The following is a 17,584-nucleotide window of genomic DNA, read 5'->3' on the forward strand; positions in this document are numbered from 1 at the left end:
GCCAGCATGGTGTGTGCCGCGGCTGGAGACGCTCTCTTAGTGCAGAACACTGGGAAAATTGCTCTCTCACACATCGATCTTACATTCATCACACCAGGTCATTTCTTTTTTGAAAGAACAGGATATGGGGATATGGGGTTAATCTATGTGCCAACCAAAATGAAATTCTTAAACCTATTAGTGTGCCTAACACAGCAACTGTAGTGTTGTAGTGCCTAATTAATTCTGTGGAGCCAGTCACTGAGAACACTCACGATTGCCTAGCCGAAATTCATATTTCCTCGAGCTTAAAAGTTTCGGGTCTGAAATTTCACAAACATTATGAACACCCTGATCTGCCCAATTGGCTGAATTAAAAGCTATCACTACAGAGTGCAACCTGGTTAAGGGTAGAATTGCTAATATATAAATATATAGATGAATACTGACGTTTATGTACATGGATTGTGTCATCGGTTTGGAGTTGTGCGAATGCAGTGAGGTTTTAGAATAAGTTGGAACGCCTCTTTAACATACCGAGCAAATAGTTAATTAAATTCTAATTGTACCTTCTGCACTTTGCACTGTATGTATTAGCGATGCCCATGATTTTAACCAGTGTGTGAGGGGGAAGGTAGAGGAATGATCTCTGTACTTACAGGCAACGGTGGAGGATAATCTGAGTGTGATATTTGTGCTCAAAAATTCTTTTCCTTGACCAGGGATAGGTCCTAGATCTGGCATACCATCTCAAGTTTAACGTAATTTGTGCTGATATTAAACATATTCCGGTAGATGCTCTACCTCTTGCACTAATGACCTATCGCATGCAGACTAACAGCAATATGTATCTAACACCGCATGAAATGCTTACGGGTCGACCCATGTCTGTGTCTGTTCCTTATGATGGACTGCCACTGGAGTAATTGCAGATGAATCAAAAATATATATGACACCACTAACTATTATGTATGAAGCTATCTATTCACAGGAAAAGAGCTGGGTGCATTGTTATGGGTGAGGCATTACCGCCTCAACGGGGGAGGTGTTCACCCGGAGGTGGGAGACTAGGAGCAGTGAGAGAATGGCTGAAGCTGACTACAAGGATGCTCGATCCTCCAATGACGAGATGGTGGGGAACACGTGAAGGTCCGGTACGAAGCTGCTGTGTACAAAGCTGCTGTCAAGGGGGGGTCTGCTGTCAAGAGACATTATTGTAGAACTCTCAAGTCAATGGCAGACAGGATGAGAAGATGTGAAGATCCATACCCTGGGTGTATGTGCTAGCCTAACCTCTCCCCAAAGGGTGGCTCTCTACAGTACGTAAAGTGCTTGAGCTGAAGACAACCAGCATACAGAGAGATACTGCCAACAGAGACTGTCAAGTTGTATTGTTATATTGTGATGTGCAACAAATTGTGACGCACTCAGGCACGAGAAAAGTATAATGGTGCTGTCGAGCACATAGTGCTGGCAGGGTGGGAATTTTTCCTGATAGAAGGTTTTTTCGCCCACCCCTGACTGCAAGGTTTGGGGTTTTGTTGTTTGTTTTTGGGGGGAAACAATACTCTGCAGGTCCCGACAAATACAAAACTGTGGGCTGACAGGCCTAGTTGAGAAAGATGGGGACGTGTAGATCCAATCAAGTAGTTACTGTAGTGGCCACTCATACTTAGACTAGCGATGGCAGTAGGAGTAGTAATGAAAGATTAGGGGAACTCAGTTAATCACACTTATAATCGATGTAGGCAAACAAACGTATAATCAAGGTAGGTAGATTCGAAATAACATATATATATATATATATAGTTGAAAGGAGAAGTCAAGGGTTAAGAGTTATGGCTGGGTACATCTACATGAGTCCGGCGCAAAGTAGACGTGACGTAGGGGCCCTAAGGCCCATTCTCCAGCTGCCAATCTACTATGAAGCCCCAGGGCGCACACCGCTAGCATGTCTCCCACCAGGTCTACAAACCCTCCTCAGCTCCTATCCTGATCAGTGTAGCGTAGAAGTGGTTACTGTAAGGGACCCATTTGATTACGAGGACGAGCGCAGGAATTATGGCTTCGTTAGAGTAATCCTCCGACAGCTAGCGGGGGACGGCCATGGGGTGCGGCAGAACCAGTTTCTCCACAGATACCCGCTTAATTAAGGTAGTGTATGAGGCTTTATAGCCTCAGAGGGGGGAATTGTTGTGGATAAAAATGACATGAAATTAACATGAGGGAGACCTAGTATGTAATATGTAATTTTATTGAAAATTCACAGGACTGGTGGGTGCATAATCTTGAGGAGAGCGGTAGGGGGAGGAAAATGGGGTGTGTCCTGGGGACATGGGATAGTCAGCAAAGGTGAAATAAGGAGACCACTGAGAGTACGGTGGACTGACAGGTGAGAAGAGGGAAGGATGGTCAGAGCCCAGATCAGAGAAGGTGACATCATCCTCAGACTGAAAGCTGGAGGGAGGGTCTGTCTGTGTAGAGGCGTCAATACACACATTCACGGGGTGGATTCTGTATTGGGGGGGGGGGGGGACCCCGCATTTCCATTTCCAGAGGGGGTGCTGCGAAGAACGTTAAGTAGCACCATGATGTCAGCAGTGAGATGCGCGAGCTGATAGTGAGTGTTCAGATCCAAATCCAGCCCCTCCAGTAAAGGAGAGAAGAAAAAATGACGATGGGCACCTAGACACACAGAAGCGGCATTAGGCGGATATTGACGAATTGGATTCACACGTTAAGATCTTTTAAGAGTAACACACTATGGTTTATTAGTCACAGAGAAGTATAAGAGCTGAGGAGTGCAAACACACACACTCTCGTACAGTCAAGCGCAGGCATGCAGACATAACACACACACTTTCTGTCTCTCTCGCTCTCTCACACACACATAACATTATAACTTTATAAGAATAATAAAAAGGAGTATTAAGATATTATAAGGGTAATATAAAGAGTAGTAGGACATGTAGGATATTAGAAGGGTAATATAATGATATTATGAAGTAGGAAGTACAGTAAACCATTTGCAAGCAGTATAACTATATATAAAATAGAGATATAGAGCAAATATGAAAGTAAATTATAAACCAGAAATACAGAAAAATGTAAAAGAAACTTACTCATAATTCAGATGGTGAAGATTCTTGTCTCGCAAGGAAGGTTTTAAGAGAAAACCATGAGGAGCCATTTATAAGGGTAGCTGAGTCAAGCTTCCCCCGCGAGATAAGAGTGAGACCAAGGTCTCTCTAAATTGTTTTGTCTCTCTCCCACTTTCGATCCTAATGGTATCCGGAAAGTCCTCTTTCAAAACATAATGGTAATGTAGATGAGCTATTTTTTAACCCTATTGGTATTGATATCATAGTCTTTCTGAAATATATTGGTTATCTACTGTGTAAATACAGTATAAATACTGGAGCTTGAGCTCCAGGTGTCAGATCACTTCTGAGAATTCTCATCGGTGTGGATCTCGTGTGGTGGAACGGAACCAATAAATCTGGACCCTTGCTTCTTCTCACTCACGGCTGGTGTCTTTTTTTCTATCTCCAACTGGGTTCACAGATGTGAGTATTTGCTTCTATGTTGAATTTTAAGTGTTTTTGGGTAATAGGCTAAATTTGAACCAGCACAGGCAAGGTGCTGAATATCCATCCATCACTGCTGTCTTCCTACAAAGGTATGAATGCACAAAAGCAAGCACAGCTGGCTGGGATTCGGATAACCGGATGCACTGTGCACTTTGTGGCTGTAAGTTGGCTTCTTTCACAGCTTTTGTTAACATGAAGTCCACGGTCACTTTAGAATTTAGGAATAAAAATGTTCTCTGAAAGAATGTTTGACAGCAACAGAAAATAACATACAGTGAAGTAATTTTTGGGGAGTTCTCTCCCACAGCCAAATCCCTGATTTGGATTACCTTTTCTCTGCCATCAAAACTAAGCTTAACCTTATTATTTCATCTGGTATCTTGTAACACATTAACAGGAGGAGGTGGACGCAGGTACCATCATCATACAGGAAGCTGGTCCCATTCTGACTGACACCGAGGACAATCCATCAGAGCGCATCCGGGAGGCAGAGCATCAGGCCTTCCCCACTGCTTTAGAGCTTGTAGCAAGTGGAACAGTGAGACTTGGGGAAGATGGGCACATCATCTGGAACCAGTCAGCATAGGTGTTGGGGCTTGAGCTTAATATAGAGATGCAGTACTGCATGGACATGGTCACATGGTAACAGTACCTCTGTCCGTGACTCTGAATTAGTCTCGATTACACTGAGTGAGTGTTCATTTAATCTCATTTCAGATGTTGATGCTAGTGTGTTGTACATTGTCCTGTGTAGAGTTTTACAATGAGTAAAACTGTTACAATGTTGCCATCACGTATTACTGAACACTCCATACTGAATCAAAAAAGTAGTTATATTAGTAACTTAGCTGCTATTATGAGTCCACTTTACCCCTTCCTATTGTGTTGAGCAATAATTACTTAAAAATTACTAACCCACTTGGGTTAACTAGATGAATTGCATGGCATGTACAAAGTCATCAGTTTCTCAAAAACTGAGAGATACAACAGTTATGACTGGTGATAAACTGCAGTTAACTGTTAATTGTTCTTTGCATGTAAAAGCCGATATTGTGTCACTGCCTGGTCCGGAATACATTATATTAAATCTTGACAACTTGATCTTACTATATTAATGCAGATTCTAAAAATATATCAATGAACGATACCAATTTCACAGTTTCACAACATAACATGGTCAAATGGTGTCAGAAAATGTCAAACTTCTCATATTTTTAAGTGTTGTAAATTCTTTTTATTTAAAGATTGTCATTTCTGTTGGACCAAAATATGGAGTTATGAAATTAGTAGTTATGAAATATTGAGCAAAAGATGATGTGTGAAGCTTTACCTTCTTCTTAGTTAACATTATCATTTCTCTGTTTCTCTGCTTGTGATGGACTCTCAGCATGACATGTCTCTGTTCTCAAACATATCGAAATTCACCAACGCTACAGCTACCAAGATATAGGACCTTAGAAGGACTAGTGTAGTAAAGCAAGAACAGGACACCTGTGTATTGTTTCCTTGAGATATCAGTAACTTTACATGGAAGTTAACTTTTACTGATTTTGACTGCCACTCGAATCACATTGTTTTTTTGCGTCACTCTGCTTTGGGGAATACAGAGAGGATTTCAGTCAGTATGTAGTGCAACTGTGCCTTTAGTATTTACAGTCCTGTGATGTTACTCTTGCTGAAGCGCAGGATGGACAACTTTTCTCTCCCCGCCTGACGAGACAGACACACCTCTCCTCTTAAGCCGGATTCACCAAGCAGAGACAGAATCTCTTCTAGACATAAAACACAGTAAAGTTCAAACTAGATTATTATCACTCCATTGCAACTGGAAGCGCTGGAATGTCACACTATGCGGGCTTGGAACTTCCAAAATGTCATTTATGCCCCTTTGGTTCAAAAACCTCAAAGCACAGCCTGCAGTATCCATCAACAAAATGAAGTTGATCACTGTATGGTAAAATTATTATATAAATATGAATTATATATTAGCAAGCTTCAGTGTATGGGTGCTTCCTGCTCCCAACTGGTCATTCACATGTCCAGTTTCACTAGCATATAAACATGAGGCTACACAGGCCAAATTCCCTTCCGTGAAAAAATATATATGTTTAACCAGTACAAGCATCTTGTGCCACCCTGTATAGGTTATCTGATTAAGAGTTTCTCTGTAAGTCTCAGTGTTTAAGTCTAGGCTTAAAACGTATTTGTTTACTCAAGCCTACCCTGACTAGATTCTGTTCTACTACTTCGCAGTCATAATAATCTTTTTTCTCCCTCTCTCCTTTCACCGAGCCCCACACGAATTTATGGAGATACTAGAGATCCAGATCCTTTCTGCCTCTGGATGGAGCTCAAATCTTCTCTAATTCCAGACTGCTGGGACTACGGCTGCTCCTAAGGCCATACAGACTTCATATAAATCCATAATGAACTTTTTCACACTATCTATTGTTACCCAGATGAGGACGGGTTCCCTTCTGAGTCGGGTTCCTCTCAAGGTTTCTTCCTCCTAAAACATCTTAGGGAGTTTTTCCTTGCCACCGTCGCCACTCAGTGGCTTGCTCAGTTGGGATAAATTCACACCTTTTATATCTGTGTACCATGTTGATATTTCTGTAAAGCTGCTTTGAGACAATGTCTATTGTAAAAAGCGCTATACAAATAAAATTGAATTGAATTGAATTGTAATGCATTATGTGTGTGGTTCTTGATGTTATTAATGCAATACCCTTATAACATTCAGTTTACAGCTTCTGAAAAAAATGAAAGTTAGCCAATTAAGGCTACGGAATGTCCATTAATGTGGCACCAAAATCAGTTTGCTTGATTATGATTGTTCAAATGTTTCAAAAACAGTCAATGTGATGATAGAATTTTCTTTTTCCCCTGTTATGGCAACATCTGTAACATTATACTAAAAAGCACTAATAAAGAAGACTTTAGGTTGCCAGGTTGCTTATTGTAGTAGCTGCAGTGAGGCTTATGATAACTAGTAACTTGAACTTCTCTCAGATTCTCCTACCTGGATTGTTATCGGACACCGTAACAAGGTAGAACAGGCCCTGCTTGGATAATAACTGCGAAACCATGGGGAAGAATCTGTCCATCACCTCCCTGCCTCTCTTTCCTCCTGCCCAGGAAGCCTCAATGCCATGACTGCCCACCTGTGCATGAAGTGTCAACAATATTAGACAAAAAGAAATTGTGTATCTCGTTATTCAACATACACATCAAGTCAATGCACTCTCAATTGATTTCAGTGATACTTTCAAGGGCTTTCTCAGAATGTCTGCATAAAGTTAAAAATTTAAATAAAAACTAATGTTATCAAAAAGCATACTTGGAAAATATGTGGGTTAGTAGACTTCAACAGTACACAAGTTTCTTCATGGTATATAATGCTGAGTTTGACTAGGGGGGAAAAACCCCCCAAAGAATCAGCCCGCTTGGAATTCCTACTCATAAACTCTGGATGGTTTCCTCAACCCCGAGTTCAACAATAACATCAAATGAACATGGCTGTGTACAGCTTCATCAGTAAACAAAATAGGACTTTTTACCTTTAAATGAGTTCTGCTGTATATACACAAGTATTTGCTTTAGGTCAATGTACATGTTTGTTAAATCTATAACAGTGACTATACTGTATACGGTCAGCTGGCTAGTTGATTGCTAACAAAAGGTGTTTGTGGGGGTTTTTCCAGCCACTTCGTATATCTATTGTGTCAAGGTAGGTAAAATGACAGAATTCCGAGTTCAAGTTCCCAAGTCTGACGTAAGTCGTATGCAGCCTAAGAATTTTACAGCTGAAGTAAACACCAAATTTTAACACTGTTATTTTACATTAACTTGTTTGGCATTAGTCCGCCTTACCTCCTCAGATGGGGTAACCACATATGGTGGGTTGAAAAGAAGAACATCCACCATTCCATTCAATCTTGGCAGCAGACACTCACTCTGAGGAACAAAAACAACTTCTTACATGCAGATCAGTATTAAGTAATAGTGAAGTAGTTATGCTTGCGTAAACACAAAAAGGCAGTGCTCTGATGGGGAACATTATAATTAAGATGTCATTATAATTTCACCCTTTATCATATTGTATTTGGATATTTACTGTATCTGTAATAATCTGAACAAATTTGGTTCAAAATGAACCAATGAGCAGGCATTGCACTGTGGCCTCTCTAGCTCCACTGAACATTACTCACAATCGTTCGCTTACCATGCAAAACGACCTAAAATTAACTACCAGAATGAATTCCACGTCTATATAAACAGACATACCTGTTAATCAGTCAATTACAGAGGATATGTTAGCTACATGTAATTCTGCTTAAAACTTCAACCAAAATAAAATATCTTAGATATTACCATAGCTCTCCTTCCAAATGGGACAGTTGTTATTTCAAAAACACAAAAGGCTTATTGCAAAAATATACATAAAATGCATAAAAATTCCTGACCTGAATGTTGCAATATTACCATATTTTGAAGGCTCCCTGGTGATATTATACACTGGTGCTTGCAAGTTTATTAACCCTTTAGAATTGTCTATACTTCTGTATAAATATGACATAAAATATCATCAGATTTCCACATTGTTAACGTGATCTTTAGCAAACTGCAGAAGGGCAGCAGTGTTCTTTTTGGAGAGCAGTGGCTTTCTCCTTGCAACCCTGTCATGCACACCATTGTTGTTCAGTTTTCAACTGATACTGATCTCATGAACATTAGCCAATGTGAGAGAGGCCTTTAGTTGCTTAGAAGTTACCCTGAGTTCCTTTGTGACCTTGCATACTACTACACGCCTTGCTCTTAGAGTGATCTTTGTTGGTCAAACACTCCTGGGGAGGGTAACACTGGTCTTAAATTTCCTCCATTTGTACACAATCTGTCTGACTGTGGATTGGTGGAGTCCAAACTCTTTAGAGATGGTTTACTAACCTTTTCCAGTCTGATGAACATCAACAACACATTTTCTGAGAGCCTCAGAAATCTCCTTTGTTTGTGCCATGATACACTTCCACATACATGTGTGGTGTGCACGGAAGGAGCCTCCCCGTATGGAACAATTGAAGTATCCGACGACCCTCGTCGTCACCCTGGGCAACGTTCAGTGTTATACTGCTGAGCGGCCAATCCTTCGACCAGTAATATGTGACACCAAACGGCACTTGTCAGAGCCAGCCCTGACCGTCATCTCTATTAACATAGAGGGTTTCTCAGAAGACATTGCGCTACTCCTTTCGGAAATGTGCCACGAGATGCAATGTAATATCCTATGCGTCCAAGAGACACATCGTGATTCTGGCGAAACTAGGCCGCAGATACCAGGACTGACATAAGTAGCGTGAATTCCGCACCCAAAACGTGAAAGTGCGATCTACACCAAACCGGACATTACAGTTACATCTTCTTGTGCTCGTCGGGACACTATGGAGCTCATCACTGAGGACGTTGGTACCTGCACAATCTTATCCGTGTACAAACCACGTACCCAACCTTTCATATGAAAGTTTGGGCAGGTGGTTTGTATACGGATGACGGTGGTTTGTCCGAGGGACATCAGCGATTCAGACGACCAGTGGATTAGACTGATTGTTGGAGACTTCAATAGCCACAACACGATGTGGGGCAACCAATCCACCAACTCTGACGGCGAAGCGGTTGAAGCATGGGCGGAGGCCAACGGTCTCACTCTCCTCCACAACCCGAAGCTACCTGCATCCTTCAACAGTGGACGATGGCGACGCGGCTAAAACCCTGACCTCATCTTTGTCAGCGAGAACATCAGCCAGCAGTGCTCGAAGTCCGTCTACAAACCCATCCCAAAAACACAGCACAGGCCTATGTGTCTGGCGCAAGCTGTAGTACAACCAATTAAGGTTCCCTTCCAGTGGTGGTTCATCTTTGGTAAAGCAGACTGGACTCGATTCGCAGAGGATATTGACGAGAAACTCTGTACTTTTTCATCTACGACGAATTCATTAAAATCGTCCGAAACATGTCATGTCAAACCATACTGAGAGGCTGCCGCACATACCACGTCCCTGGGCTTAACGCAAATGCATCAGGACTTCTTAAAACGTACGAGGCCTTGTACGAGAGTGAGCCCTTCTCCAAGGAAACCATACAGACTGGCGCCGAGCTGATGCAAGAGCTGTCCACGAGCCGTAGGAAAAAATGGGAGGACACAGTGGCGAACATTGACATGACACACAACAACAAAAAACCTGGTCCACCCTCCATAGGCTAACGGGCGACCCCCCTGCAGCTACGAACCCTGGACAAGTCACCGCTAATCAGGTCGTTGCTCAGTGGTAAACCCCTACACCGACTACATAGAGTTGCGCTAGTAGCGGAAGCACAGGAAAACAGCAGCGAAATAAGTAAACCGTTCACACTGTTTCAAGTTGTCACTTCAGTGAAACTTCTGAAAAACAGAAAGGCAGCCGGTGTTGATGATCTTACCTTAGAGCAGATCAAGAACCTTGGTCCAGTGGCAACATTGTGGCTCCTGGCACTTTTCAACGACTGCCTAACAATGCTTAGAATACCAAGAGCTTGGAGAAAACCAAAGGTCGTTGCATTGCTGAAGCCAGGGAAATGCCCCAACGATGCCAAAAGCTACCAAAAAAAAATCTCTTCTCTGCCACACCTATAAGCTGTTCGAGCGCCTCTTGCTCAACTGGGTGGCACCCGTAGTCGAGCCCCAACTCATACCAGAACAGGCTGGGTTCCGACCCGGGAAATCCTGCACGAGCCAGACACTGAAGCTGACGCCGTTTATTGAGGATGGCTTTGCACTCGGTATGATTATGGGGGTGGCATTTTCCGATCTATCTATTGCCTACGACACAGTCAACATCAAGGGACTGCTTACGAAAGTTGCAATTATTACCAAGGACAGAGGCTTCATGAAAATTCTCAATGAGCTGCTCCACAATCGCAGATTCCAAGTCCATCTCCACATGGGGAAGAGTCGCTGGAGATGCCATAAAAATGTTCTTCCACAGGGTAGCGTCCTGGCCCCGACCCTGTTCAATACCTACACAAATGACCAACCCAGCCCACCCCAGATACAACGATTCGTGTATGCAGACGACTTGGCCTTAGCAGCGCAGAGCAGTTCTTTCGAAGAGGTAGAGTCGACCTTGTGAGGCCTTAAAACATCTAGGACAGTACTATGAGGCCAACTGCCTCAGGCCTAACCCCTCAAAGATGCAGACTTGCGTGTTTCACCTGCGCAAGTGAGGAGAGCCCTGAGTGTCACCTGGAATGGTGTAGAGATCGAGCACTGCCCTTAACCAAGATATCTGGGGATCACACTAGACAGGGCGCTCACATACAAAGCTCATTGCTTTAACACCAGCTGGGGCGTAAAGGCTCACACTGTGCACACCACTGGCCTGGCGCCTCAAGATGCCTCAAGCCAACCCCACTCAACAAGTTGTACCCGCTAGCTGGAATCGCTCCCCCAGAGATTCAGAGAGAGATTGCCTGTGCCGTCGAAAAACGGAAACAGGAGCAAGACCCACGACACCCGCTGCACTTGCCGCCTGCCCGCCTAAGGAGCCGCAAGAGCTTCATGAGGTGCACGAGCCCTCTGTTGGGTGACCCGTCCAAGGCACGCTGCTCGTTCTGGCAGGGCAAGTGCCACCCTGCCCGACCTCTATGTGCGACCCGCCGAACATCTGCCGCCTGGGCACAAACAACCATGGCCAATATGGAGGGTGCTAAACAGACTAAGAACACAAGTCGGACACTGCAGGGAGAATATGGCCAGATGGGGACTGCTTCCTGGCCAATCAACTCATTGCACCACCTGCGGATTAGCGCCACAAACCATGGCGCACCTGTTGTCGTGCCCCGGGTGTCCACATTCCTGCATGGCGCATGACCTGTGCATGACCTGAAACTAATATGAAGTGGAACCTCGACACGAAAAGAAGAAGACGACAAACATGTGTTGTGAAGATCAAACTCTGATAGATCCCTGTTCTTTAAATAAATCAGGGCGCTCACTCACACATGATCACTGTCCCATTGATTGAAAACACCAGACTCAAATTTCACCATCAAATTAAACCGCTAATCCTAGAGGTTCACATACTTTTGCCACTCACAGACATGTAATATTGCAACATTTTCCTCAATAAATAAATGACCAAGTATAATATTTTTGTCTCATTTGTTTAACAAAGTTCTCTTTGTCTACTTTTCTGCCATTCTAAAGGGTTCACAAACTTTCAAGCACCACTGTACATCTTCGATATCACAATGTACTGCAGTATTGATTAGCATCACATGCTTAAACAATTCTAACCAAATGGTTCAAGAGCAAGGAAAGAAGAGAGCGAGTTAAGTGTATCTCACCAAGTCGGTTATAACCGGCTGCAGGTCCAGGTTATTGCAGCGAGATGTCTCTGCTGTGCATTGAGCTGCTGCCGGGTTCAAGTCAGTGCAGCTTCGACATGCACAGTATAGGAAAGGTACAATGAAAAACAATGTACTCACTTTGACCCAGAACCACAGTTTGAGTTTTATTTTTTGCTGTAGGGCTGCAGAGAAAACTAATCAAATCTATGCCGGTGACACATAGAGCAAATTTATCAAGAATAATTTCTGCCCACAAGATATCAGCAGAACAGCAGAAACATAGACATGACAAATAATTTAATCAGAATTAATACTGCTAGTTTCGATTTAACATTTTCTTTTCCTTTTTTTTGGAAAAATTAAGTAAAATGCTGACATCAAATGAAATACTGATCACAAGTCATCCACATACTCACAGATATAATGCTCCAGCTCCGGTTACTGATGCCAAAAAAGCAGAGACCACACCTGAGCCACTGCCAACCTCAAGGCAGACAACAGGTCTGAAACACGCAGAGAAACCTAATCAATTACTACAGGATCAGTTGCATACGTACAAGGAACGTGAGTTCACACTAAAGTTAATGTTTTTGATGCCAGTATATCAGGAATGGGCATTAATACAAGTGCTCAGAATAATCAATCCTGACAACACAAATGTGTGGTTGAAATGTTCCCCCTTTTCTCCAATTTTCATTAAATACATTTTACATTAACTGAAGTCCAGTACCAAATAAAAATACGTACATCTTTGGTTTTTCTGTCTAATGGGCCTCATAATCAAGCTGGATACAAACAAATTTGTTTGTATATCATCCACACAAGAAATGTGGTATTCATGAAAATCCAGTTTGTTTGGGGGAAAAAAGTTTATATCCTATTAGAGCTACTGAGTTAAATTCACGTATAATGAGACTCACTAATATGGACCTCGCTTCAAATACATATATATATTTGAAGCGAGGTTCGTATATGTCATATATATATATATATATATATATATATATATTTGAACATATATATGAGCTACTGCATGTGTTTAAATTATTTAAATAGATTTTTTATTTCAACTGCACACAAAAATTTTATGAAACCTTGAAGTCCATAGCAAATTCACAATACAATACAAATCCATAAATTAAGACGAATAAACTGAGCCACTCAAATAGGACAAAAGAAATGCAGTCCTGTAAAAGAATGGAGAGATCGGTATAGAGCCGGTGCCTATGGCTGCCAACTCACTGCTACAACTGAGCTGCGTTGATGGAAAATTCAGAGCACTGTGCACTCAGGAGGTGTTCTTTCGCCGTTTCCTCGTTACTTTGTCATTTTCAAACACAAAAGCGTTGCCTTATGTGGAGTTTCAATGGTGTCACTAAATGTACATCAGCTGCGCTGTGGGTGCGCCTGGTACTGAGGCACTAAGCATACGCACACAAGTATGAAGAAAATGAAGGTTACTGAAACGTTTGTAAATCTGCTGAGAATTTTTACTTTGGTTTGGCCTGTGAAAATATTCACACACAACTTCAGTAAATGACTAAGTGACAAAGTTTTAAAATAAGGTGGGTGCAAGTGTGTCTGCAGGACCATAATGCAAGCAATATGGTTACTAATTCTGATATAAAATTGTCTCTCCCACTCCCATTTGTGACAACTATATAAATATTAATGTTAACTATTAAAGATATTAAAGTAAATAAAAGATATACATCCAAACTGAACCAAACAGTAACACTCCAAATAACAAATAAAAATAGAAACGTCCAAAATGAATCAAAAAACAACTAAAAAAATTGTTTTTATTTCGCCTCTAGAGACCGCTCTCGCACTGTATAATGACAGCGGACCCTTCTCGGATGCTCACGCAATGGATACAACTTGGAAAACTATCTGTGTGGATTTTTGCCGTTAAAAGGATAGTTTGAGCAATCTGTTGTCGGTTCCGATTAATCAGCAAAACCGATCAATCGGTCGACCTCTACTAAATAGTATCCGAGATGAGAATTTGTGTGCCCCAAATCGTAATATGTTGAAGTGAGTATCCCAAAGGTACCTGGATGGTCTACTATTTCCAGGAGATTTTTGAAGTGTGGATCCCTGGACACTTTTTCAGCCAATATTTCTCACAACTTGAAAAATAAATCAATGGAATGATCAACTTAACTATATAATATAAATTATATAAGGAATAAGGAATGAAGAAAAGCTCAAATGCAACGAGGAGTTTGTTTACGGTGACAGTGTGCTCTGCTGTTACAATGTATTTGTATGTCCCTGTACTTATATACTGTTTTACTACACACTCAAAAGTATGAACTTTTTCTTCAGAAATAGAGTACAGACTTTTAGTACATAGTATGCCAGTTGGGATGCAGGGTATCTATCAATTTCCTATTAACTTATCTTTTTATTTAACTTACCTCAATTTCCAATTTTTCCCCTTCAAATATATGTACAGGTGCATGACAAAAAAAAAATTATATTGTGGAAAAGTTAAAATTTTTTCAGTAATTTAATTTAAAAAGTATGACTTTCATATATTCTAGATTCATTGCACAAAGTGAAATATTTCAAGCCTTTTTTGTTTTAATATGGATGATTACGACTTACAGCTCATGGAAATCAAAAATCCAGTGTCGCAAAATATTAGAATAAAGAATTTATAATACAGAAATGTCGACCTGAGAAGATCTCTAATCAGCTAATTAACACAAAACACCTGCAAAGGTTTCCTGAGCCTTTAATCTCTCAGTCTGGTTCAGTACAAACCACATTCATGGGGAAGGTTAGAATAAATTTTGCATTTCATTTGGAAATCAAGGTCCCAGAGTCTGGAGGAAGAGTGGAGAGACACAGAATCCAAGTTGCTTGAAGTCCAGTGTGAAGTTTCAACAGTCAGTGATGATTTGGGGTGCCATGTCATCTACTGGTTTTGATCCACTGTGTTTTCTCAAGTCGAGAGTCAATGCAGCGTCTACCAGGAGATTTCAGTCCACTTCATGCTTCCGTTTGCTGATAAGGTTTATGGAGATGTTGATTTCTTTTTCCAGCAGGACTTGGCACCTGCCCACAGTGCCAAAACTACTAGTAACTGGTTTTTGCTGACCATGGTGTTACTGTGCTTGATTGACAAGCCAACTTGCCTGACCTGAACCCCATGGAGAATCTATCAGAGACACCAGACCCAACAATACAGATGAGCCGAAGGCCGCTATCAAAGCATCCTTGGCTTCCATAACACCTCAGCAGTGCCACAGACTGATTGCCCCCATGCTATGCCGCACTGATGCAGTAATTTGTGCAAAAGGATTAAAGCCACGACCAAGTATTGAGTGCATAAATTAATATACTTTTCAGAAGTTCTAAATTTCTGTATTATAATTTCTTTAGTCTAATATTTTGAAATACTGGATTTTTGATTACCATGAGCTGTAAGCTATAATCATCAAGAATAAAACAAAAAAAGGCTTGAAATATTTCACTTCATGTGTAATGAACCTACAATATATGAGAGTTCCACTTTTTTAATTAAATTACAGAAAAGATTTAATTTTCCATGATATTCAAATTTTTGAGATACACCAGTATGTTTGAACACTATTCCATAAAATACTAGGATTCCTTATTTTATTTAGCAGTAATATAAATAAAATATCAACCTAGCAAAGCATTGCTGTCCTGTATTTGCTGTTTGCCAGGACTTGCATAAACGAAAACAACATGTACTTACATACATCTGTAAGAATGAATGTTTACCAAAGTTACATTGAATACAGGAGCAAACAGAAATGGAACACCCACTTGCTTCGCAGCAACAAATCAGCATCCTTCTCCAAGGTATCAATCAAAAGGAAAGAATCTTCTGCTGGTTCATATACCTCTAAGAAAGGCCCATGACCAGCATGGGAGTACAAAGGAGTCGGGTACATCAGAATGACATAGCTAATGGACACGTTCCTAAAAAAAAAAAAAAAAAGGCAAAATCACAAGCTATAAAAAATAATAATAAAAAGGCATAAGAGCATAAATTGAGACAAACCAAACCACACAACTCTGTACAGAATACACAAAATGAGAAAAGTTTGACAAAAGTCTACAAGCATACACCACCCCACCCCGAAAAATTATTTGGAAAGCATGTCAGAAGGTAAGTCCACTAGGCACTACTGGAACTTTGACTGAAAACGGGTTGGATTGACAGATGAAACAACAGTAGAGCTTTTTTTTTTTTGGCAAGAAACTCTCAATGTGGGTTTGTAAAAAGAAGGATGGATATACAGAATAGAACCTAATCCCCACTGTCTGTATGGTTTGTATGTATGGGATCTGTGATGTTCTGGGACTGTTTTTTCTCCAAATGCCTTGGGAATCTTGTTCGGATATATTGCACCACAGACTCCATGAATTACAAGGTGACTCCGAATTCTAATCTAGCCGCTTCTGCCAAAAAGGTACAAATGGGTTGTGTGTTCAGTGTCCTGCAGGATAATTATCAACAAACACACACCCAAACCCACACATGGTTCACTGACCACAGAATCAAGTTTTTGACCTGGATATTCCAGTCACCAGAGCTAAACTAGACTGAAACCCTGTGGGGTGGTCTGAAGTGGTGTGTCCACAAGAGAGGACAGAGGACCCTGGAGAGACTGGGTAGTGATCTCAGATATCCCATATCATCATGCATTACTGGCGGAGGAGCCTCAATGATGTTATGTAATGGGAGGTGGAACAAAGTTCTAAGTGCAGGGGTGCCAATAATTATGACATGTAGTTTTGTTCGTTTTACGCTAATTAAGCACAAAAGGATGTTTCATATCTTTATCCCCCGGTGTGCCAATAATTCTGAAGCCGACTGACTTCCCATCCAAGGTGTAGATTTGATAAAGGTTTGATTTCATACTGCGTCCTGAAGCACACGAGACGCCATGCTTCTTTCTTTTTTTTGACTGAACTGTAGCTTCGCGCGCTGTGACACCATTATTATTCACAAACCACTGAAACAGTAACATCGACCCATTCTCCTTGTACAAGACTTACGAAGGGCAGGAAAGTTAGTAAACTTACTAAATAAGCAGCGTATCCGCGTATCGTACCTTTTCTCTTTTTACACTAGTGTACATCCACGTGCACGTCTTCCGCTTCCGGTTGATATCAATGATGCATTGTGGTAGTTGGAGTTTCAAGTTGACCTTCTACACTACACTACACTACACTTGTCTCAAGTTGCCCTAACAACCATATATAAATTAATATCACACTAAAAGAAAATAGTGTGTATACTGAATATTCAAGATTAATAAACAGTTATTTTCTTTGTATATTATATTATATTATATAAAACCATAATGAACTTTCTTTTAATTTCACACTATCCGTTGTTACCCAGATGAGGACGGGTTCCCTTCAGAGAGGTTTCTTCCTCATATCATCTTAGGGAGTTTTTCCTTGCCACCGTCACCACCGGTTTGCTCATTAGGCATAGATACACACACTTAAAATCTGTATCCTGTGTTTATATATTTCTGTAAAGCTGCTCTGAGACAATGTCCACTGTTAAAAGCGCTATACAAATAAAATTGAATATTATATTATATTATATTATATTATATTATATTCTGCACTATTTC

General features: G+C 41.1%; 2 protein-coding genes across 5 annotated transcripts; one reads left to right on the forward strand and one right to left on the reverse strand.

Moving 5' to 3' along the window:
• Positions 1–1,843: 1,843 nt before the first annotated feature.
• On the reverse strand, positions 1,844–17,113 carry n6amt1 (N-6 adenine-specific DNA methyltransferase 1). 4 transcript variants are annotated; one of them, XM_053615803.1, is made up of 7 exons: positions 15,756–16,997; positions 12,368–12,454; positions 11,949–12,039; positions 7,443–7,526; positions 6,592–6,733; positions 5,224–5,341; positions 1,844–2,664 (listed from the first exon to the last, which is right to left on the reverse strand). In XM_053615803.1, the coding sequence occupies exons 1-7, from the start codon at positions 15,881–15,883 to the stop codon at positions 2,574–2,576; spliced, it is 741 nt and encodes a 246-aa protein (XP_053471778.1). In that variant the 5' UTR covers positions 15,884–16,997; the 3' UTR covers positions 1,844–2,573. The 4 variants fall into 4 exon arrangements, with proteins under 4 accessions (XP_053471778.1, XP_053471774.1, XP_053471775.1 ...); XM_053615799.1 differs by lacking the exon at positions 1,844–2,664 and adding an exon at positions 17,022–17,113 and having other exon boundaries at positions 5,152–5,341; positions 15,756–15,911; XM_053615800.1 differs by lacking the exon at positions 1,844–2,664 and adding an exon at positions 17,051–17,100 and having other exon boundaries at positions 5,152–5,341; positions 15,756–15,911.
• Positions 2,963–4,454, forward strand: LOC128602181 (trifunctional purine biosynthetic protein adenosine-3-like). The gene is made up of 2 exons (XM_053615804.1): positions 2,963–3,729; positions 3,967–4,454. The coding sequence occupies exons 1-2, from the start codon at positions 3,661–3,663 to the stop codon at positions 4,153–4,155; spliced, it is 258 nt and encodes an 85-aa protein (XP_053471779.1). The 5' UTR covers positions 2,963–3,660; the 3' UTR covers positions 4,156–4,454.
• Positions 17,114–17,584: the final 471 nt, after the last annotated feature.

Source organism: Ictalurus furcatus, chromosome 26 (assembly GCF_023375685.1).
Source record: "Ictalurus furcatus strain D&B chromosome 26, Billie_1.0, whole genome shotgun sequence".
NCBI lineage: Eukaryota > Metazoa > Chordata > Actinopteri > Siluriformes > Ictaluridae > Ictalurus > Ictalurus furcatus.